General features: G+C 40.2%; 1 protein-coding gene across 1 annotated transcript in view; it reads right to left on the reverse strand.

Moving 5' to 3' along the window:
• Positions 1 to 23,051, reverse strand: part of IARS2 (isoleucyl-tRNA synthetase 2, mitochondrial) — a 71,447-nt gene that overhangs the window by 38,738 nt on the left and 9,658 nt on the right. Inside the window, exons 3-10 of the mRNA XM_037985551.2 lie at positions 8,599 to 8,758; positions 7,274 to 7,422; positions 7,139 to 7,188; positions 6,947 to 7,056; positions 6,774 to 6,864; positions 5,990 to 6,105; positions 3,482 to 3,651; positions 2,399 to 2,489 (exon numbers count right to left, since the gene is read on the reverse strand). Coding sequence (XP_037841479.1) covers positions 2,399 to 2,489; positions 3,482 to 3,651; positions 5,990 to 6,105; positions 6,774 to 6,864; positions 6,947 to 7,056; positions 7,139 to 7,188; positions 7,274 to 7,422; positions 8,599 to 8,758 — 937 coding nt within the window. The remainder of the gene's footprint in view (positions 1 to 2,398; positions 2,490 to 3,481; positions 3,652 to 5,989; positions 6,106 to 6,773; positions 6,865 to 6,946; positions 7,057 to 7,138; positions 7,189 to 7,273; positions 7,423 to 8,598; positions 8,759 to 23,051) is intronic.

The raw sequence follows: 23,051 nt of genomic DNA on the forward strand, positions 1-23,051 counted from the left end.
AATGCTAGAGAAATCCTGAACAGCTTATGTACAAAACTTTTTTAAATTTTTGTATTATTTTGAAACTTTGCTTCTTTGGGTTTGTGGCACCCTGGCCACCCAATTTGACTGTTGACAGCCATTTACAGTCCGTGGGCTGGCAGTTTTGTTTTTTGTTTTTTTGTTTTTTGAGATGGAGTCTCGCTGTATTGCCCAGGTTGGAGTACTATGGTGCGGTCCTGGCTCACTGTAACCTCTGCCTCCCGGGGTCAAGTGATTCTCCTGCCTCACCCTCCCGAGTAGCTGGGATTACAGGCACCTACTACCACACCTGGCTAATTTTTTGTATTTTTAGTAGAGACAGTGTTTCACCATGTTGGCCAGGCTGGTCTCAAACTCCTCTCCTGACCTCGTGATCCGTCCGCTTTGGCCTCCCAAAGCGCTGGGATTACAGGCCTGAGCCACCACTCCCGGCCGGGCTAGCAGTGTGCTGATCTTTTAAAGTTTCTTTCCCTACCCAATCCCCACTTTCTGGTAAGGTTTCTGTAAAGTCTGTCAGGTGTACATCCTGCAGCTTACTAGCTTAAAACGGACTGTCCTTTGATGTAGTCTCTTTGGGGCCCATTGGGAGAAACAGAAATCAATAGTCCACCTGTTTTGATAATGAATATTGACAAGTGTCTTTTTGAAATAAAGAACCAGTCCCTCCAATAAAACAAAAAAGAGAGAAGAGAGAGGATTCACAGAGAGACATATAAGACCTAAAGAAGGTGGCCGGGTGTGGTGGCTCACACCTGTAATCCCAACACTTTGGGAGGCCTAGGCAGGTGGATCACTTGAGGCCAGGAGTTCAAGACCAGCCTGGCCAACATGGTGAAACCCTGTCTCTATTAAAAATAAAAAATAGGCTGGACGCAGTGGCTCATGCCTGTAATCCCAGCACTTTGGGAGGCTGTGGCAGGTGGCTCACGAGGTCAGGAGATCAAGACCATCCTGGCTAACACGGTGAAACCCCCTCTCTACTAAAAACACAAAAAATTAGCCAGGTGTGGTGGCGGGCACCTGTAGTCCCAGCTACTCGGGAGGCTGAGGCAGGAGAATGGCATGAACCCGGGAGGCAGAGCTTGCAGTGAGCCGAAATCATGCCACTGCACTCCAGCCTGGGCGACAGAGCAAGACTCAGTCTCAAAAATAAAATAAAATAAAATAAAATTATGGCCTGACATGGTGGGGGCTCACACCTGTAATCCCAGCACTCTGGGAGGCCAAGGCGGGCAGATCACCTGAGGTCAGGAGTTCAAGACCAGCTTGGCCAACATGGTGAAACCCCATCTCTACCAAAAATACAAAAATTAGCCAGGAGTGGTGGTGTGTGTCGGTAATCCCAGCTACTTGGGCGGATGAGGCAAGAGAATTGCTTGAACCCAGGTGGCAGAGGTTGCAGTGAGCTGAGATTGCACCACTGCACTACAGCCTGGGCAACAGAATGAGACTGTGTCTCAAAAAAAAAAAATTAACTGGGTGTGGTGGCGTGTGCCTGTAATCCCATCTGCTCGGGAGGCTAAGGCACGAGAATCACTTGAACCCAGGACACAGAGGTGGCAGTGAGCTGAGAGCACGCCACCTTGGGTGAGGAAGTGAGACTCTGTCTTGAAAAAACAAGTAAGATCTAAAGAAGGTCATGTGACAAGAGAGGCAGAGAGTGGAGTAATGCAGTTATAAACCAAGGAATGCCAAGGATTTCCAGGAGCCACCAAAAGTTAGAAAGAGGCAAGTAAGGATTCTCCCACAGAACCTTCAGGAAAACATGGTCCTGCCAATACCATGAGTTTAGACTTCTAGCTCCCAGCACTTGAGAGAATAAATTTCTGTTGTTTTAAACCACCAAGTTTACGGTGACTTTTTACAGTAGCCCTAGAAAAGTAATATATCAGGTCTAATTAGTCTTAGTCTTAGGGTGGGCAAAGAAAGGTTTTCATAGCACCTGGTCTCTGAATCTGTAAAGAAAGACAGAAAGACAATTCAAGGCTGGAGGATTCCCAAGATTCGAACACATAAACCATGCCATATAGGTCAGTTATTTACAAGGGTTAAAAAGTGAGTGGGGAATGTGTAATTTACAGTCAACATCCAGCCCTGATCTTGATTTTATCCTTCCACAAAAGTAATACTACTGATTATTATCTCCATAGCCCTAAAATAACTTCACTCCCTGTTGACTGCCCTGACTTGCTTAAATAAAGCAGCTTCAAAGCAAAAGATGAAAAAGTCGCAAACTCCATTTTAAAACATGTGGCAAAACAAGACATAATTTATTCTTTTGTTTCTGTTAAAGTATAAGAAGGGAAAACAGGTAGTAAAGGTTACTGCTAGCTACTTTTCAGAAAATATGTATGATATCAACAGATATGATGCTCACCCACATCAGTTCCCTCTTCAAGGACAGCCTTGTTTTGAAGTTCAGGACCTGCAACATCTGTGAAAACTCCATCTTCATCCACTAAACAATCCTATAAAGTATCATTTTGAACAATTAAAATATCAAGACATTTTCTCTTATGACAATATCTGGCAAAACAATAGATATAAAACATCTCAGTATTGCCTAATCTTTTTCTACATTGAAACTCTAGGTACTTGGCCAGGCGTGGTGCTCAGGCCTGTAATCCCAGCACTTTGGAAGGTCGAGGTGGGCGGATTGCTTGAGGTCAGGAGATCGAGACAATCCTGGCCAACATGGTGAAACCCCATTTCCACTAAAAATACAAAAATTAGCCAGGCGTGGTGGTGTGCACCTGTAGTCCCAGCTACTCGGGAGGCTGAGGCAGGAGAATCGCTTGAACCCTGGAGGTAGAGGTTGCAGTGAGCCAAGATCATACCACTGCACTCCAGCTTGGGCGACAGAGCAAGACTCCATCTCAAAAAAAAAACAAAAAAGAAAAAGAAATAGGAATTTGTGAATTTTATACATTTAAATCACCAAAGCCATAATGTGTTATTGAAGCATATACATAAAACTTTAATAATAAAAGTAACAAAATATATTAAAACATCTTTGAGTGGTCTCTATTGTTTCCAAATCTATGCCTATGTACACAGTTGTTCCCGTTCAGACTCACCTTTTAACTAAATGGAAATACTTGCTAAGTAACTGAAGTATGTAAAGTAAATGGAGAGAGGACTGTTTAGCTAAAACAAACAAACAGGCTTTTTCAGGGAGTAAAAGTAATCTGTCTATGTGACTTAATACTAGAATGAAAGTATTTTAAAAGTGCCCCATGATATATATTCTTCAATTCTAATGTGATAATTTTCTCCTAATTCTGGGAAATCTTTTTCAATTAGTATGAATTAATGAAACTTTAGAGTACTACACAAAGCTAAGCATTTCACAATTATGATGAAAAAAGTCATCATTTTAAAAAAATAAAGATGTTGGTTAGAATTTATCATTTCCTTTTATTAAGATGAATAATTACAAATGAAAAAAGAGGAACAGTACCATGGGCAGGTTGTGCTGAGATGCTACACCGTAATCTTCCATACCATGAGCTGGAGCTGTGTGAACCAGTCCTGTTCCTTTTGCCATGGTCACATGATTTGCAGGTAAAAGAGGAGAGGCTTTATCAGGAATTAACGGATGACTACAAGTACCATTTTCCAAATCTACACCTGTAGGGAAAGAAAACCATTATTAAGAATCATTTTATACGGCAAGTCTATGTCCTTAAGTTTAGCAATAGAATATCAGGTTAAATGTACCGAATCTAGAACAATACTGGCTAGGCTTAAAGTCCAGCTGCCTTTTTAACTTGTTCTGTGACCTTCTGGAATCTACAAAATGGAGCTAATTATGGTTCCCACCTCAGAGGGTTGCTGTGAGAATAAACAGAGTTAATGTAGTTTAAGTGTTTTGATACTTACTGTATCTACCACTTAATACTCTCCCGCACCAGCCTCCCAAAAAGATCTCTAAGTAATTAATAAGAAATAATTCATTTTTTTCTGGAAAGAAAATCTAACCCATACAAATCACTTCATTTTTAGCTCTTCAACATTCCTATTACTTTAATAAGTAGTAAGCTACGTGACACCAGCTTATTTTGACAAGGGTAAGAAATATACATACTCTTCCACAATATGGTGACTCAAAGAGCAACTCAATAATTATCTGATAATAAGAATTTGAAACAATTATGCTATCTAGACAGAAGATCTTTAAATTTGACTTTAACATTTTCAAAAATCTTGTGATTTTTAGTTTCTATGATAACGTATAACTTGACAATGAAGTCTTTAATATCCTCTGCATTTATAAATGGGCAGGGGGCTGGGTGCAGTAGCTCATGTCTGTAATTGCAACACTTCGGGAGGCTGAGGTGGGAAGATTGCTTGAGGCCAGCAGTTTGAAACAAGGCTGGACAACACAGTGAGAGAGGGAGTGAAGTAAATTATTATTTTGGTTTGTATTTTTATTATCCTATTGCACCAAAGAGGACCAAATGGTTTTAAAAATTCTTAAGCTCCTTTCCTGCCTCTGACATAAAAATCTTTTTATTTTTGTTAAGGCTGTTTTTAAACTTCGCACTGGCTTGTATCTGAACTGATTAATTTAGAGGGCTTTCCTATTTAGCTGGGGGCTCTTTCTAGGCAGCTTTTGTCTCTTTATTAATGTGATTGATTTTTTTAGCAAGAAATTAAAAGATATGTCATACCTAAAGATAATTATCAAAGATAATTTTAGGCTAGGCACGGTGGCTCACGTCCATAATCCTAGCACTTTGGGAGGCAGAGGCAGGAGGAACACTTGAGCTCAGGAGTTCAAGACTTGCCTGGGCAACATAGTGAGACCTCATCTCTTTAAAAAAATAAAATAAAATAAAATTTTAGTCCAGGCACAGTGGCTCATGCCCATAATCCCAGCACTTTCGAAGACCAAGGCAGGAGGATCACTTGAGGCCAGGAGTTCAAGACCAGCCTGGGCAATGTAGCAAGACCTCATCTCTACCAAAAAAAATTAAAAATTAGCCCAGCATGGTGGCATGCACTTGTAGTCCCAGCTACTCAAGAGGCTGAGGAGGGAAGATCACTTGAGTCTAGGACCCAAAGGCTGTAGTGAACCAAGATGGCACCACTGCACTCCAGCCTGGGCAACAGAGCAAGACCACATCTCAAAACAAAATAAAACAAAAACAACAAAAAGCTAATTTTAAACTTCCCTAGACTTCCATAATTATATTTCAAAAGCAGTCACTACCTCAAAAGTCCGAAATTATAGCTCACCAAGAATTATTTTGGGCTAGGCAGAGTGGCTCACGCCTTTAATCCCAGCAGTTTGGCAGGCCAAGGCAGGCAGATCACCAGAGTACAGGAATTCCAGACCAGCCTGGGCTACACAACAAGAATTCATCTCTGTAAAATATTTTTTCAAAATTAGCCGAGTGTGGTGGCATGTGCCTATAGTCCCAGCTACTTGGATGGTCAGGGCGGGAAGATTCCTTGAGCCCGGGAGTTTGAGGCTGCAATGAGATGACTGGGCCACTGCATTCCACCTTGGGCAACAGCCTGAGACCCTGTCTCTTTAAAAAATAAAATAAAATAAAATTCCTTTGATAGAAGAACTGCTTTCCGAATAATTTTCAGAATTTATTCAATTCTTTATTAAAATTATATATCGAAAAATAAGTACATTCATTTCCTTTCTTGCTACTTTTATTAAAACAGATAAAAACAATTTTTAAAATTAATTTTGCATAAAATTTTACCAAGTAACTATTGGATACTGCCAGAAACTTGTTTTATCTGTTGTACATTTATCAATATTCATATTTTTCTGTAATCCTATCATGCATAATGTATATTCTCCTTTAGTGTAATCAATGTAAAATGTATTCTAGAAAGGTAGAGGCCTTATCTGTTTCAATTCACAATAGGCAGTTCAGCAAAGTAGTAAATTCAAGTCAGCCCAATACTTTGATGACTATGTTGTCAGATATCTAAAAATCTTCACCTGAAAATGTTGAAATAGTCTCAAATGCTGTTTCCAAAGTAGAAGCAACAGTTTCTACTTTATCTGCAGCCAGTACATAGAGGTCTCCAGACTTAGAACATTTCACAACAGCATACCTAACATAAAATTTTAGGAGAGAATTAATACTAATGAAACAAGAAAAGCCACAGATATCATTTGAATTTTTAAATATCATTTTAGAAAAAACTGACTTCAGGCCAGGCACAGTGGCTCACGCCTATAATCCCAGCACTTTGGGAGGCTGAGGCGGGCGGATCACCTGAGGCTGGGAGTTTGCGACCAGCCTCACCAACACAGAGAAACCTTGTCTCTACTAAAAATACAAAATTAGCTGGGCGTGGTGGTGCATGCCTGTAATCCCATAATCCCAGCTACTCGGGAGTCTGAGGCAGGAGAATTGCTTGAACCCGGGAGGCAGAGGTTGTGGTAAGCCAAGATCACGCCATTGCACTCCAGTTTGGGCAACAAAAGGTGAAACTCGGTCTCAAAACACAAAAAAGAAAAAAGAAAAAACTGACTTCAAGATCAAACTGTACTATTTTCAAAACACTTCGTAACTTATACTTCTACTTCATTTTCCCAAAAAGCCAGATAAGGTCTTAAAAAGGATCACCTAAAGGTTAATAAAATCTATATGAACCTAATAACTAAGTTATAATTCATTAAATTTTAAAATAATAAAGAGGATAAAATAAATTCAAAATAATGTTAATGATGGAATAGATTCTATTTGTGTATTAAAAAAATGCAATAATATACCCACTTTGATTCAGGCATATAGCAAACAGCTTCATTGGCTGGAATTGTCCAAGGTTGTGTGGTCCAGACCAAAAAACTAACAGGAGATGAACCATCTGTGAAGATAAAATTGTAAATGTGTTAGCAAATGGGATAATTCTATAACTTTAGTACACTCAAGCTATGAATAAATCTTACCTATAAGAGATGCCAATTTAGGAGAAGGTTTCAAGAGAGGAAATTTTACATATATTGAACGACTGACATGCTCAGGATTATACTCAAGTTCTGCTTCAGCCAATGCAGTCCTAAGGTTTAAAAACATTAAACATAAATATTTCGAAGCCTCACAAATTTCTCCCTTTCAATTACCAAAAAATGTATATATACCTAGATGAGGGAGACCAAAACACAGGTTTGTAAGATCGATAAACCAAGCCCTATAAACGACAAAAATATGAAGTTAAAGGTAGAATTTTGTAACACATACTTCAACCTACTCAAAGAGAAAAAATACTTCTTTACCTTATCATACATTTGGTAAAAAGTTCTCAACTGTTTGGCTTCATACTTTCCATCAAATGTATAGTAGCAATTATTCCAATCTGCCATTATTCCCCAACGAATAAATGCTGATTTCTGTTTCTCAATGGCTGCTTTAGCAAATGATCTAGCTAAAAAACAAAAAAAAACACACACAGAAAAAAAGCTTTTAAAAACCAACGAATTTGAATTCTTAAACGTGGTTTAGCATGTATCTCTCTAAATGCAAATGCTGTAGACAGTTTAGAATATAAAAAAAAAATTTTTGAGATGGAGTCTCACTCTGTTGCCCAGGCTGGAGTGCAGTGGTGCGATCTCAGCTCACTGCAACCTCTGCCACCTAGGTTCAACCAATTCTCGTGCCTCAGCCTCCCTAGTAGCTGGGACTACAGGAGTGCATCACCACGCCTGGCTAATTATTTGGTATTTTTAGTAGAGACGGGGTTTTGCCATGTTGGCCAGGATGGTCTCAAACTCCTGACCTCAGGTGATCCACCTGCTTCAGCCTCCCAAAGTGCTAGGATTACAGGCATGAGCCACTGCACCCAGCCTATAACATTTTTTAATAGAAAAATAATTTGAAGGTCAACAGTGTTCAGAAGATACCTACAACAAATTCTAAAATTAACTGAAATTGCAAAAGTTAAAATTTTATTACTGTCTTCTGTATTTTCCAGACTTTATACAATCACTTCACTGGAAAAAATAAACTGGAAAAATTATTCCTTATTGTTTCTTAATTTAAGAAAAGGTCAGATAATTTTCATTTCATTATACACAAAAAATTAATCAGAATATCAAATGTAAGCCAATGATAATAGGTTTCACAAGGAAGTAAAAAAATCTTCACAGTTATATCCAAATGTACAATAGTACAACATATAAGAAAAGGAGAGTCCGCCCTGGCCCAGTTGACTGAAGAAAAAGGATCAAATAAGAGATTAATGTAAAATATATGTATTTTAGAATTTAATTGTGGCTTAACACCTGAAATAAGTCAACAAGCCCCCTTGAGGAAAGTAAAAAAAGAATATACCAAAAAATAATTTTATAAAATATGAACATTAAGAAACTGAGAATGCAATTAGAAATGCTCACAAAGTCTTTCCTTCAATATCCAAATATAAGTTCTTACAAAAATCAATGAAATAAAATCTGAATTTTCTGTGACAGAAAGACATTTCCAGTAGATCTCATTATAACCAAACCAAACAAAAACAAAACGTTCCTTTGGTAAAACTCTGACTTTTCCAAGGACCCTAAGTGTTTACAAATACCAGTTTAAAACAGAAACAGAGATTATTTACCTTTCTCTCTAATTTCCATAGCTGAAAGATTCTGAGCTTCTCTACCAAGTTCTGATAATACTTTTATTTCAATGGGCAACCCATGACAATCCCAGCCGGGCACAAAATGTACTTTGGAGCCACTCATCATATGGAATCGATTGGCTATGTCTTTCAAAATCTGCAAAGATAAAATGATAATTATCATTCATACATAAAACATTTGGCCTACAATTTATGTTCTTTTTTTACACTTAATACCATTTTTAAAACTGCAATTTGAAAGGAAATGTACAAATTAACTCATAAAAAAACTATTAACACAAATAGTCTAATATTATTTATATTGAGCAAAGAAATATCATCGAACCATCGCAAAACTTACAGTGTACTCAGAGAATGGAATATTGTGGTTAACTCTGTCACTGACAAAACCCTTACTAAAACAGTAGACCTCTTCATTAGGTATAGTTCTAGAACTAATTTACCTTTTTAAGTTCATTTTAGATACTAGAGGGCAGCAGAGCCTTTTAAAAAATGTATTACCATAGTAGAATGGGGGAATCAAAGGCAAAGGATAGATTTGCCTCCAAGCTCAATTTCCTTCTTCCCAAAAGGGAACAGTGCTCTGACCACTAGCCCAGTAGTCCAGAAAACAATTTCCTCTTGTCCATATCTATCAAAAGTAGAAAAGATATTACATTCTCCTCCCATCCCTTCCCCGCTTTAAAAACTCTAATTTCAAACTGTTTACTAATGAACAGGAAGGAGACTTGTGATCTGAGTGGTTGCCATATTAAAAAAAAAAAAAATTCATCTAGCTACACATACTTAAGATTGGTACACTTTAGTCTGGGTATATTATTTAAATCAATCATCATATAAATAACCTCCTTTCTACTTACCTCTTTGGAAATGGTTTACTTATTTTTTTGTCTCTTCCCTGTAAAACATAAACTCCATGAAATCAGAGAGCCCATCTGCCCTCTTCACCTGTGAATTCCAGCCTTTTGAATGGTTTCTGGCACTAGTCTGTATTTATCAAATACATGAATACATGGATGCATATATGCTCTAAACGATGGTATCTTATACAGTAGCCACTGGCCACATGTGATTTTTGGTGCTAGTCCGAATTCAGATGTGATGTAAATTATGAAATATATACCTGATTTCAAACATGTGTTACAAAAATGTGATATATCTTAAAAATTTTTTACATTGACTGTATGTTGAAATGATACTTTAGATATCTTGAGTTAAATATAATATTAAAATTAATTTTGCTTGTTTCTTTTCATTATTTTCTGGGGCCACTAGAAAAATTTTAACTTACCTATGTGGCACAAATTTGTAGCTTGCATTATATTTCTTTCTTTTATTTTTTCTTTTTTGAAACAGAGTCTCGCTCTGTCACCCAGGCTGGAGTACAGTGGTGCAATCTCAGCTCATTGCAACCTCTGCCTCCCAGGTTCAAGTGATTCTCCTGCCTCAGCCTCCTGAGTAGCTGGATTACAGGCGCGCATCACCATGCCCAGCTAATTTTTTTGTATTTTCAGTAGAGAGGGGGGTTTCACCATGTTGGTCAGGCTGGTCTCGAACTCCTGACCTGATGATCCACCCGCCTCAGCCTCCCAAAGTGCTGGGATTACAGGTGTGACCCACCGCACCCAGCCGCTTGCATTGTATTTCTACTGAATAGTGTTGCTCTTAGTCATATGAACAGGATGAAATCAATCACTTGAACTAATAATTAATAGTATACCTAATAAAGATTCTAAAATATAATAAAATATAATATATGAAGCCTCTAGTGAAAAGAATAGTAGCAATATAATAGGAATATTTTACTAACCCCTCAGTATCAACCACCATCCTCCTTCTCCCCAAAAAAAGTTCCTCCATACTTAAGAGTCACTTATCTCTGTTCCTTTCATTTTTCTAATATTCATATATTGCTTTGTTTGACAGATAAATATCTGAATGCCTACTATATGTCAAGAATACGGTACCTAGAATATGGTAGTAAACAAAAAAAAACATAAATTCTGTGTTCTCATGGAGGAACACAGAATATATACCAACATATCACACACTATGGAGAAAAAAGCAAATTACAGGGTTAGAAAATGACATTTAGTGGCTGAGGGTGGTACCATTTTAGAGGGAAGTCAGGAAAGCCTGATGAGATGACATTAGAACAGAACCTGGAAGAAATGAGAAGGTGATCCGTGTGAATATTCTAGTGATGCATTCTGGGAAGAGGAAAAAGCAAGCAAGACTATAATTAGCATGTGTGAGGAAGGGCAAGAATTGGTCCCCTCCTAGTTCCAAAGTGCCCATGCTCTTCGTTAAGGCTTCAAGAAGCCATCTCTTTATATGAGAGAGAGTTTTGTAAGATTCCACTGTTTTGGCCGGGCGTGGTGGCTCACGCCTGTAATCCCAGCACTTTGGGAGGCTCAGGCAGGCAGATCACGAAGTCAGGAGATGGAGACCATCCTGGCTAACACGGTAAAACCCCGTCTCCACTAAAAAAACAAAAAAATAAGCCGGGTGTGGTGGCGGGCGCCCGTAGTACCAGCTACTCAGGAGGCTGAGGCAGGAGAATGGCGTGAACCCGGGAGGCGGAGCTTGCAGTGAGCTGAAATCGCGCCACTGCACTCCTGCCTGGGCGACAGAGCAAGACTCTGTCTCAAAGGAAAAAAAAAAAAAAAAAAAAAAAAAGATGCCAATTATTCCTTTGCCCTTAATCCACATGGAGCTGGCTCCCTCTGCTCCAGCTCTAAGAGTAAAACACGTGATCCATTGTAGCCGTTAACATATTCTATCCCCAAGTCTGCAATGACTGATTCAGAGATAGATGTGTGACCCAAATCAGGCCAATGACATTCAATTCCAGGACTTTTATAAGAATTGTTGGGGGCCGGGCGCATGACTGTAATCCCAGCACTTTGGGAGGCCAAGGCGGGTGGATCACGAGGTCAGGAGATGGAGACCATCCCAGCTAACACGGTGAAAACCCATCTATACTAAAAATACAAAAAATTAGCCGGGCATGGTGGCAGGCACCTGTACTCCCAGCTACTTGGGAGGCTGAGGCAAGAGAATGGCATGAATCCGGGAGGCAGAGCTTGCAGTGAGTCAAGATTGCCCCACTGCACTCCAGCCTGGGCGACTAAGGGAGACTCTGTCTCAAAAAAAAAAAAAAAAAAAAAAACTGTTGGGAAAGAGAAGGTAGAATAATGTAAGCCTAAAACTGCTGGGAAATGTGCTGGGGGTCTGGGGCAGGGCGGTCACCAAAAGTAGAAAGCCTACCAAAGAGTGAAAGACAGAGAGAAACCAATTCTTAATTTTATCTGAGTTCCTGATCCAGTCAAGCAGGTGGCTAAAACTACCTGGACTCTACAGTTAAAATAGCCAGTAAATTCTCTCTCTCTTTTTGCTTAATCCAGTTAGAGTTGGCTCTTCTACTCCTTGCAAAAAGGTTTGAAATACTAGGAGTTTTATTCTGTATTTATATCACAAAACATGATCTTACTGTGTATATTTAAAACAATAGCTGGCCAGGCGCGGTGGCTCATACCTGTAATGCCAGCACTGTGGGAGGTCGAGGCGGGCAGATCATGAGGTCAGGAGTTCGAGACCAGCCTGGCTAACATAATGAAACCCTGTCTCTACTAAAAACACAAAAATTAGCCAGGTGTGGTAGTGCGCGCCTGTAATCCCAGCTTCTCAGGAGGGTGAGGCAGGAGAATCGCTTGAACCCAGGAGGTGGAGGTTGCAGTAAGCTGAGATTGTGCCACCACCACACTCCAGTCTGGGTGACAGAGCAAAACTCCATCTCAAAAAAAAAAGAGAAGATAATTATTTTTCTCAAATTAATGTCTTTACTCTTTGAATACATGCAGCAGAAAGTTCCAGAAGCAAAATGGATAAGAGAAATGAGGAGCCTTACATAATTTAAATAGAGGTAAAGACATAACAGCAATAATTTTAAAGCAAAGATAGTATCTGCTGAAGCTTCTAAGTGGTAAATAGTAAGAGTATATTGGACTAGACAAGAGTAAGCCAGACTAATCTATTTAGTTTTATTCATCGGCACCAGAATTAGACTGCTTCAATACTGTAGTATATTCCTCTCTGGTACAGCAAGTCATTCTTCATCTTTCTCTAAATTTTCTTAAATATTCAAACCCATTTACTTTCCAGATGTACGTTTTAGCTGTTAAGCTCATTTTTTGTTTGTATTTGTATTTGTTGTTTGTGATTACAAGAGTAACACAGCTTCCTTGTTTCAAAAAATGTCAAGCCTGGCACAGGAGCATGCACCTGTAGTCCCAGCTACTCAGGAGGCTGGGGCAGAAAGACTGCTTGAGCCCAGGGTTTGAGGCTAGCCTGGGCAAGATAGTGAGATTCTGTGGAAAAAAAAAGAAAAAGAAAAAGAAAAAAAAAATTCAAGTGTTATAAAAATAATCAATATTGGCTGGGCACAGTGGCTCATGCCTGTAATCCCAGCACTTTGGGAGGCCAAGGTATGCGGATCACAAGGTCAGGAGTTCGAGACCAGCCTGGCCAACATGGTGCAACTCTATCTCTACTAAAAATACAAAAAAATTAGCTGGGCGTGGTGGCGGGCACCTGTAATCGCAGCTACTTGGGAGGCTGAGGCAGAAGAATCACTTGAATCCGGGAGGCGGAGGTTGCAGTAAGCCAAGATTGTACCATTGCACTCCAGTCCAGGCATCAGTGCAAGACTCCATCCCAAAAATAAATAAATAAAACAAAATAATAATAATAATAAATATTGACTGGGTGCAGTGGCTCATGCCTGTAATCTCAGCACTTTGGGAGGTCGAGGTGGGTGGATCACCTGAGGTCAGGAGTTCGAGACCAGCCTGGCCAACAAGGTAAAACCCCATCTCTACTGAAAATATAAAAATTAGCTGGGTGTGGTAGCGTGTACCTGTAATCTCAGCTACTCAGGAGGCTGAGGCATAAGAATCGCTTGAACCCAGAAGCTGGAGGTTGCAGTGAGCCAAGATCACGCCACTGCACTCCAGCTTGGGGGATAGAGTAAGACTCTGTCTCCAAAATAATAATAATAATAATTAAGTTTTTAAAATTTTTATAAAAGTAGATGCTAATATAATACAGTTTTAAAACATATTTTTCTACTCTCATTTAATATATATTTTATGTCAGTGCATGTAGATCTACCTCATTCCTTTTGAGATTATATAGTACTTCATTACCAAGATGTATTTAAGCTCCACTGTAGCCACCCAAAATGAGCTACTACTGTAATTCAAGATTAAAACAGGTTAGTTAACATTTCTTTTACCTAAAGCGCAGCCGCTTTTTCTAACAAAATTTCCAAAATTTCAACTAGCCAAAGCATCAAAAGAATAGAGTTCAATTATCAGAACAAAGATAGCCCTAAAATGTATCTAATATGTATGACTACAAAAGGTTCAGAGAACCATGGCAATGGAATAGTGCTGAAAAAACACATTTGCTGTTTGGAAAAAAAAAATTAATTTAGATACTCAACTTATGACATCAACCCCAAAAAAAGTCCAAACACGGGGAAACCCCGTCTCTACTAAAAAATACAAAAAACTAGCCGGGCGAGGTGGCGGGCGCCTGTAGTCCCAGCTACTCAGGAGGCTGAGGCAGGAGAATGGCGTGAACCCGGGAGGCGGAGCTTGCAGTGAGCCGAGATCCGGCCACTGCACTCCAGCCTGGGCGACAGAGCAAGACTCCGTCTCAAAAAAAAAAAAAAAAAAAAAAAAAAAAGAATTAGACATTTATCATCATAAATCAATGCAAAAATCAAAGCACACAGAAATCACAGATAGGCAAATTAAAATATTTAAATATTACATTTAGCCTGTCAAATTAGCAACACATACTCAAGTCAGCAATAATGTTCAACGTTAGTTGTGTATAATAAGGTAAGTCTCTCAAGTTTGGTTGTAGTATTAAAAGTGATATAACCAGCCAGGCACAGTGACTCATGCCTGTAATTCCAGCACTTTGGAAGGCCGAGGTGGGTGGATCATAAGGTCAAGAGATTGAGACCATCCTGGCCAACATGGTGAAACCCCATCTCTACTAACAATACAAAAATTAGCCGGGCGTGATGGCTTGAGCCTGTAGTCCCAGCTCCTTGGGAGGCTGAGGCAGAAGAATCGCTTGAGCCTGAGAGGAGGAGGTTGCCGTGAGCAGAGATCATGCGACTGCACTACAGCCTGGCGACAGAATAAGACTCCGTCTCAAAAAAAAACAAAAAAAAGAAAAAGTGATATAACCTATTGAAAAGCAGTTTAGCACTAAGTATCCGGTAATTTCTGTGTAGTAATATACCTCAAAGAAATAATCTGAATTTTTCAAAAAGTTATATTTAGTAAAATATTCATTATATCATACTGTTATACAGTCATTAAAACACCTAAGTAAGGTGTAACAATGTGGGAAATTGTTTATATTAAAAACATTGGGAGGGCCGGGCACAGTGGCTCACGCCTGTAATCCCAGCACTTTGGGAGGCCAAGGCAGGTGGATCACCTGAAGTCAGGAGTTCAAAACCAGCCTGGCCAACGTGGCGAAACCCTGTCTCTACTAAAAATACAAAAATTAGCTGAGTGTGGTGGCGTAGGCCTGTAATCCCAGCTACTCGGGAAGCTCAGGCACGAGAATCACTTAAACCCAGGAGGCAGGGGTTGCAGCGAGCCAAGATCATGCCACTGCACTCCAGCCTAGGTAACAGAGCGAGATTCCATCTCAAAAAATAAAAATAAAATAAAATAAAATAAATAAAAACTTTAGGAGAAAAGGGAAGACACAAAAACAACATAAACTTTTTTTTTTTTCCTTGAGATAGGGTCTTGCTCTGTCAACCAAGCTACAGTGCAGTGGTACGATCACAACTCATTACAGCCTCCACTTCCCAGACCCAAGTGATCCTTCCACCTCAGCCTCCCAAGTAGCTGGAACCACAGGCTCATGCCACCACATCTGGCTTAATATTTTTTTACTTTTTTGTAGAGACAGGGTCTCCCGATGTTGCCCAGGCTGGTCTCGAACTCCTAGGCTCAGGTAATCCTCCCGCCTTGGCCTCCCAAAGTGCTGGTATTACAGGTATGAGCCACTGTGGCTGGCCCACAACTTTTTCTAACATTAAAAATACTAAGGAGTCCAGACTGGGTGCGGTGACTCACACCTGCAATCCCAGCACTTTGGAAGGCCAAGGCAGGTGGATCACGAGGTCAAGAGATCAAGACCATCCTGGCTAACACAGTGAAACCCCATCTCTACTAAAAATACAAAAAATTAGCCAGGCATGGTGACGGGCGCCTGTAGTCCCAGCTACTCAGGAGGCTGAGGCAGGAGAACGGTGTGAACCCGGGAGGTGGTGTTTTTAGTGAGCCGGGATCGCACCACTGCACTCCAGCCTGGGCGACAGAGCAAGACACTGTCTCAAAAAATATATATATATAAAAAAAATAAAAATACTAAGGAGTCCCAATTACTCAGGAGGATGGGGCCAGCGAATCACTTGAGCCCACAAGTTCAATGTGCCAGCCTCGGCAATATAGTGAGACCCAGTCTCTAAAAAATACTAAGAAACTAGCCTAAATTATTAATAGTGCTTACGTCTGGCTGGTAGGATTAGAGCAATTTTAATTTCCTTTTTGTTTTTTTCTTTGAGACAGGGTCTCAGGGTCTCGCTCTGTTACCCAGGCTGGAGTGCAGTGGCGCAATCTTGGCGATTCTCATGCCTGCCTAGTAGCTGGGATTACAGGTGCACGCCAGTACACTATTTTTTATGTGTTTAGTAGAAACAGGGTTTCACCATGTTGCCCAGGCTGGTCTCAAACTGCTGGGCTCAAGCAATCCACCCACCCTAGTCTCCCAAAGTGCTGGAATTACACGTGTAAGCCACTGTGCCGACGAATTTTAATTTTCTTCTTTCAATTTTCTTGTGTGTTCCAAATCTACCTTTATAATCAGAAAAAAAAAAAAAAAAGTTAACATTTTTAGAAGTTTCAAAATAGGCCGGGTTCGGCGGCTCACGCCCATAATTCCAGCACTTTGGGAGGCCAAGGCAGGTGGATCACCTGAAGTACAGAGTTCGAGACCAGCCTGGCCAACATGGTGAAACCCTGTCTCTACTAAAAATATAAAAAAATTAGCAGGGTGTGGTAGTGGGCACCTGTAATCCCAGCTACTCAGGAGGTTGAGGCAGGAGAATTGCCTGAACCCAGGAGACAGAGGTTGCAGTGAGCCAATATGGTCCCACTGCACTCCAGCCTGGGTGACAGAGTGAGATTCTGTCTCAATAACAAAGAAAAAAGTTTCAAAACAGACTTTCTGCTTCTGGGAAGATGGAATAGAAATATATTCCCCTACTCCTTCAATTAAATATAATTTTATCATTTTTTTCTTTATAAAAAAATTCTGACTCATATATTGACTAAAAAATCAAATATAATTTTTTAAAATCCTGAATGTTATACATTTAAATAGCACGAAAAGACTCTAAAAGAGGCTGGGCATGGTGGCTCATGCCTGTAATCCCAGCACTTTGGGAGGCCAAGGCGGGCAGATCACGAGGTCAAGAGATTGAGACCCTCCTGGTCAACATGATGAAACCCCGTCTCTACTAAAAATACAAAAATTAGCTGGGCATGGGGGCACGTGACTATAGTCCCAGCTACTTGGGAGGCCAAGACAGGAGAAGCGCTTGAACCTGGGAGGCGGAGGTTGAGGAAAAAAAAAAAAAAGACTCTAAAAGCAGAAGACTATCTCAGGACCTTAGGACCCAGGAACAACATAGTGGCGAGCTTCCTGGGTTTTCTTTTTGCCTCATATGCCCTAGACAGGCTAAAGAAGCCAGCAACCTGGAAACAACAACAGGTACAGATCAAAAGAAGCCAAAACAAAAGCCTGTTCTCTCTGGGCCAAAAGAACAACAACAACCCAAAAACAAAACAAAACAAAAAACAGGAGAGGGGAACCTAGCAAGACAGGAAACTAAAACGACAGCTCTAACTCTGCTCTAACCAACTACCACAGAAAAAATGCAGCCTCACCCACACCCCTTTGAACAAAAGCGCAGAGGGAAGCCTAGACATCTATCCTCAGCAATGTATCACAAGGCACCCTAACCCCTTCTCCTCCACCAGGGTGGTACAAGAAAGCCAAGTAGGGAGTGAAGATTTCATTCCCACCGCGTAGTAATGAGAACACCTCGGCAGTGTCGGTGAAGACCCGGCGGGGAGCCTGGACTTCCACTCCCACAGAGCAATGAGGAGGCATCCCTCCCTGTTTCCAATGGGTGGTGTCAGAGGAGGATGAATGCAGAGTCAGGACTTTCACCACTGCCCAGTGGAGAGAATACCAGTCTACTCCTGCCAAGGTGTCAGCAGAGGTCAGGCAGAACGCAGTAACAAGGCACACTAACTAAAACCTTCTAGCCAGGATGGTATCGGGGAAAGCCTAGGGGGAGGCGGAACTCCTACCCTTCCCTGCAGCAATGAGAAGCCCCCTTCTTCAGTGTCAAGAAAGGCTGAGTGGAGAGTCTAGACTTCTGTATCCACCAGCTGTAGCCAGGCAGTGATCCCTGTCTACTGTCAGAGTGGGGTCAGAGAAGCCAGCTAACACAGAACATTTAAATAAGCTTCAGAATCTCACAATACACAAAATGTTTCAACTAAAAGAACCACTCATCATACTAAGAGCCAGGAGGATTTGAAACTACATGAAAAAAGACAACCAATGGATAACCAACATTGAGATGACAGGCAAGTTAGCCTTAGCTGACAAACACTGTAAAGCAGCCATGATAAAAACACACTTGAAAAACATGAAAGAGTAGAACGCCTACGCAAAGAAACAAAGTTTCAGCAAAGAAATAGAAGATACCAAGAAAAATTAAATGAAAATTTTTATAAATGAAAAATAGTGAAAATAAAAAGCTCAGTGAGTAGGCTCAAATATGAAATGGAGGGGACAATGGAAAGAACCACTGAAATCTATGATAGATGAATAGAAATTACCCAGTCTAAAAAGCAGGGAAAAGGCCAGCCATGGTGGCTCATGCCCGTAATCTCAGCACTTTGGGAGGCCAAGGCGGGTGGATCACGAGGTCAGGAGTTTGAGGACAGCCTGGCCAACATGGTGAAACCCTATCTCTACTAAAGATACAAAAAATTAGCCAGGGGTGGTGGCGTGCGCTGGTAATCCCAGCGACTCAGGAGGCGGCTGAGGCAGGAAAATCACTTGAACCCAGAAGGCGGATGTTGAAGTGAGCCTAGATCGCACCACCGCACTCCAGCCTGGGTGACAGGGTGAGACTTTGTCTCAAAAAAAAAAAAAAAAAAAAAAAAATGCGGAGATAAAACAGACTGGAAAAAACAAAAACAAAAACAAAACAAAACAAATCAGGAACCTGTGGTCCTATAGCAAAAGATCTAACATTCATATTATGGGTGTTCTGAAAGAAGATTTTTTCAGAGTTGAGAAAATGCAGAATAAATAATATCCCAAAACATCCCAGATTTAACAGGAGACATAAACCTATAAATTCAAAAAGCTGAACAAACTCCAAACAGGCTAAATTCAAAGAAATCCATGCCAAAGTATATCATAATTACACTTCTGGAAATGAAAGACAAAGTATCTTGAAAGCAGTCACAGAAAAATGGCCTCTTACCTATAAGGGGAAAGTAATTCAAATGACAGTAGATTTCTTATCAGAAAACACGGAGGCCAGAAGTAAGTGGCACAGTACTTTTCAAGTGCTGAAAAAGAAGAATCATCAATCCCGAATGCTACAGGCAACAAAAACATACTTGAAGAATGAAAGAGAAATCAAGACATTCTCAGATAAAGGAAATAGATTTGCGATCAGCAGATTTACACTAAAAGAATGGCTAGAGCAAATTTCCTAAAGGGGAAAAACAAGAAAAAAACAAAATAAAGCAGGACCTGGAACATCAGGAAGGACTAAAAAACAGTAAGCAAAAATATGGGTAAATATAAAAAACTTTGTTTAGTCGTATCACCAATTATGTTTCACAGTTGAAAAAATAACTGTCAAACACTGTCTTATGTGGACAGAAATGCATGTAGAGGAAATATGTAAACCAAATCACAAACAGGGATGGGTAAAGGGATATAAGGACACATGCTTCTATACTTCACTTGAAATGGTGAAATAGTAATACCAGTAGACTGTGATAAATGTATTCATATATATGATATATACATATAAACATGATACACATGACATACATGTATATGTGTATATGTGTATACATATGCACGTGTGATAACATACACAGGTATCTATAATACACACATATATACATATATGAAATATATCAACCACTAAAAGAGCTAAAAAAAACACTCATAAACAATATAGGTAAATCAAAATGTAATATTAAAAAAAAGTTCAAGTAACCCATAGAAAGACAAGAAAAAGCAGATGGAAAAACAAAAAAACAGAAAAAAGAAAAAAACAAAAAAATTAAATGGTAGCCTTAAGCCTTAATATTATCAATAATTACGTTAAGTGTAAGCAGCCTAAACAAGCCAATTAAAATATAGAAACTGGTGGCCAGGCACGGTGGCTCATGCCTGTAATCCCAGCACTTTGGGAGGCTGAGGTGGGCAGATCACGAGGTCAGGAGATCAAGACCATCCTGGCTAACATGGTGAAACCCCGTCTCTACTAAAAATACAAAAAAAATTAGCCGGGTATGGTGGCGGGTGCCTGTCACCCCAGCTACTCAGGAGGCTGAGGCAGAAAAATCACTTGAACCTGGGAGGCAAAGGTTGCAGTGACTGAGATAGCGTCACTGCACTCCAGCCTGGGCGACAGAGTGAGACTCCATCTCAAAAAAAAAAAAAAGAAAAAAATATATATGTATATAGAAACTGGTAGCATGAACTTTAAAAATATGACCCTATTATATGCTATCCACCAAAAAAAAAAAAAAAAAAAAAATCACTTTTAATATAACAATACAGGCAAGTTGAAAGAAAAAGGATACAGAAAGACAAATCATGCAAACAATTTTTTAAAAAGCATGTGCTCTACTAATATCAGATACAACAGACTTCAAGCCAGGTGCCGTGGCTCACTCCTGTAAGACCAGCATTTTGGGAGGCCAAGGCGAGCAGATCACTTGAGCTTAGGAGTTCAAGACCAGCCTGGGTAACGTGGCAAAACCCTGTCTCTACAAAAAAAATACAAATATTAGCCGGGTGTGGTGGCATGCACCTGTAGTCCCAACTACTTGGGCGGTTGAGGCAGGAAGATTGGGCTCGGAAAGTCAAGACTGTCATGGGCCGTGAAAGACTTGAGAACAAAGAAAATTACCAGAGACAGAGAACTACATAATGATAAAAGGTTCAATCCACAAAGAAAACATAGCAATCCTAAATATGTATGCACCAAAAATCAGAGGTGTAAAATACGTAAAGCAAAAACTTACAGAACTTAAAGAGAAACAGACAATGCACAATTATAAGTAGAGACTTTAATTCTCTCAACAACTGATAGACCTAAACTAAAAATCAGCAAGGTTATATATGAACTCAACAATACATTAACCAACAGGATGTAAAGAACATTACAAACGACTACACCCAACAAAAGAAAATGTACATTTCTATTATGTGTCAACAAAGCAAAAAATACAATAAACCGTATCTTGGGCCATAAAAATAAAACTCAATAAATTAAAAAAATTTTTAAATCAGGCCAGGTGCAGTGGCTTATGCCTGTAATCTCAGCACTTTGAGAGGACGAGGTGGGCAAATCATCTGAGGTCGGGAGTTAAAGACCAGCCTGACCAACATGGAGAAACCCTGTCTCTACTAAAAATACAAAATTAGCCAGGTGTGGTGGCGCACACCTGTAATCCCAGCTGTTCCAGAGGCTGAGGCAGGATCCAGGAGGCAGAGGTTGTGGTGAGCCGAGATCACACCACTGCACTCCAGCCCAGGCGACAGTGCACGACTCCGTCTCAAAAAAAAAAATGAACTGAAATCATAGAATATGCTCTTCATCCATAATGGATTCAAATATAAATGAATAAACGAAATATAACAGAAAGATCTTCAAACACCTAAAAACTAAACAACTCACATGTGAGGCCAGACACAGCGGCTCACACCTGTAATCCCAAAATTTGTGAGGTCAAGGGCAAGAGGATCACTTGAGGCTGGGAGTTCGACACCAGCCTGGTTAATATACCAAGAACTTGTCTCTGCAAAAAATTAAAAATAAATAAATAAAAACCTATAAACAGCACAAGTGAAAAAATCACGAATCAGAGAGGAATTCTCAAGGAAAATTTTTGTTTTAGTTGTTGAAACAGGGTCTCGCTCTGTCACCCAGTCTGGAGTGCAGTAATGCGATTGTGGCTCATTGCAGCTTTTGACTGCCCAGGCTCAGGTGATTCTCCCACCTCAGCTTCCCAAGTGGCTGACACTACAGGCGCGTGCCACCATGCCCAGCTAATTTTTGTATTTTCAGTAGATACAGGGCTTTACCATGTTGCCCAGGCTGGTCTCGAACTCCTGGCCTCAAATGATCTGCCTGCCTTGGCCTCACAAAGTGCTGAGAATACAGGCATGAGCCACTGCACCTGTCCTCAAGGAAAATTTTAAAAACGGCTGTAGTCCCAGCTATTCGTGAGACTGAGCCATGAGAATCACTTGAACCCAGGAGGCAGAAGTTGCAGTGAGCCAAGATTGCACCACTGCACTCCAGCCCAGGCGACAGAGCAAGACTGTGTCTCAAAAATAAATAAATAAATAAATAAAATAAAAATAAATAAAGAAGCAGAAATCAGTGAAATTAAAAACAGAAAAAAAAAACCAAAAAAACAATGAAACAAAGTCTGACTTCAGGAATGACAGCATGAGGAGTTATGTGCATCTGTTTCCTAGTAAAATTCGTAAAAATTATTTTTAAAAACAACAATTTGAAGCCCCTGGAATTGATCCTAAAGGTATACACCAAATGCAGAAACATCTATATAAGACAAATCTCCAAAACTAGGTAAGAAAAGTGAGCGTCTATGGTATTTGATCTAAGACCACTCCCTCTCTCCTCACTACCAGTTAGTTCAACGAGGCCAAGACTACTCCTCCCAATAGTGCTGCAGCCTAGAACATGAGGTTCCCTATTTTCCCAGCTCCCAGTCAAGGGCTACCTTTCCCAGGAAGGGCAGGACATCAAAATGTCTCATCCTTCCCCATTTACCTATTGCTGAGGCTAAGTTCTGGGCAAGTGTAGTCAAGAGGCAGAAGCTCCCTTTCTTCACTCAGCCCCCACTCATGGAAGAGTGTAGGTCTGCTGGGAATACTGGGAGTCCGATTACCCTTGTCCTCACTCACAAGATGGTGGTTCCATATCAGGAGAGGCTGCTTAAGAGGACCTTATGCTACTGCCC

This window comes from Chlorocebus sabaeus, chromosome 25 (genome assembly GCF_047675955.1).
Source record: "Chlorocebus sabaeus isolate Y175 chromosome 25, mChlSab1.0.hap1, whole genome shotgun sequence".
NCBI lineage: Eukaryota > Metazoa > Chordata > Mammalia > Primates > Cercopithecidae > Chlorocebus > Chlorocebus sabaeus.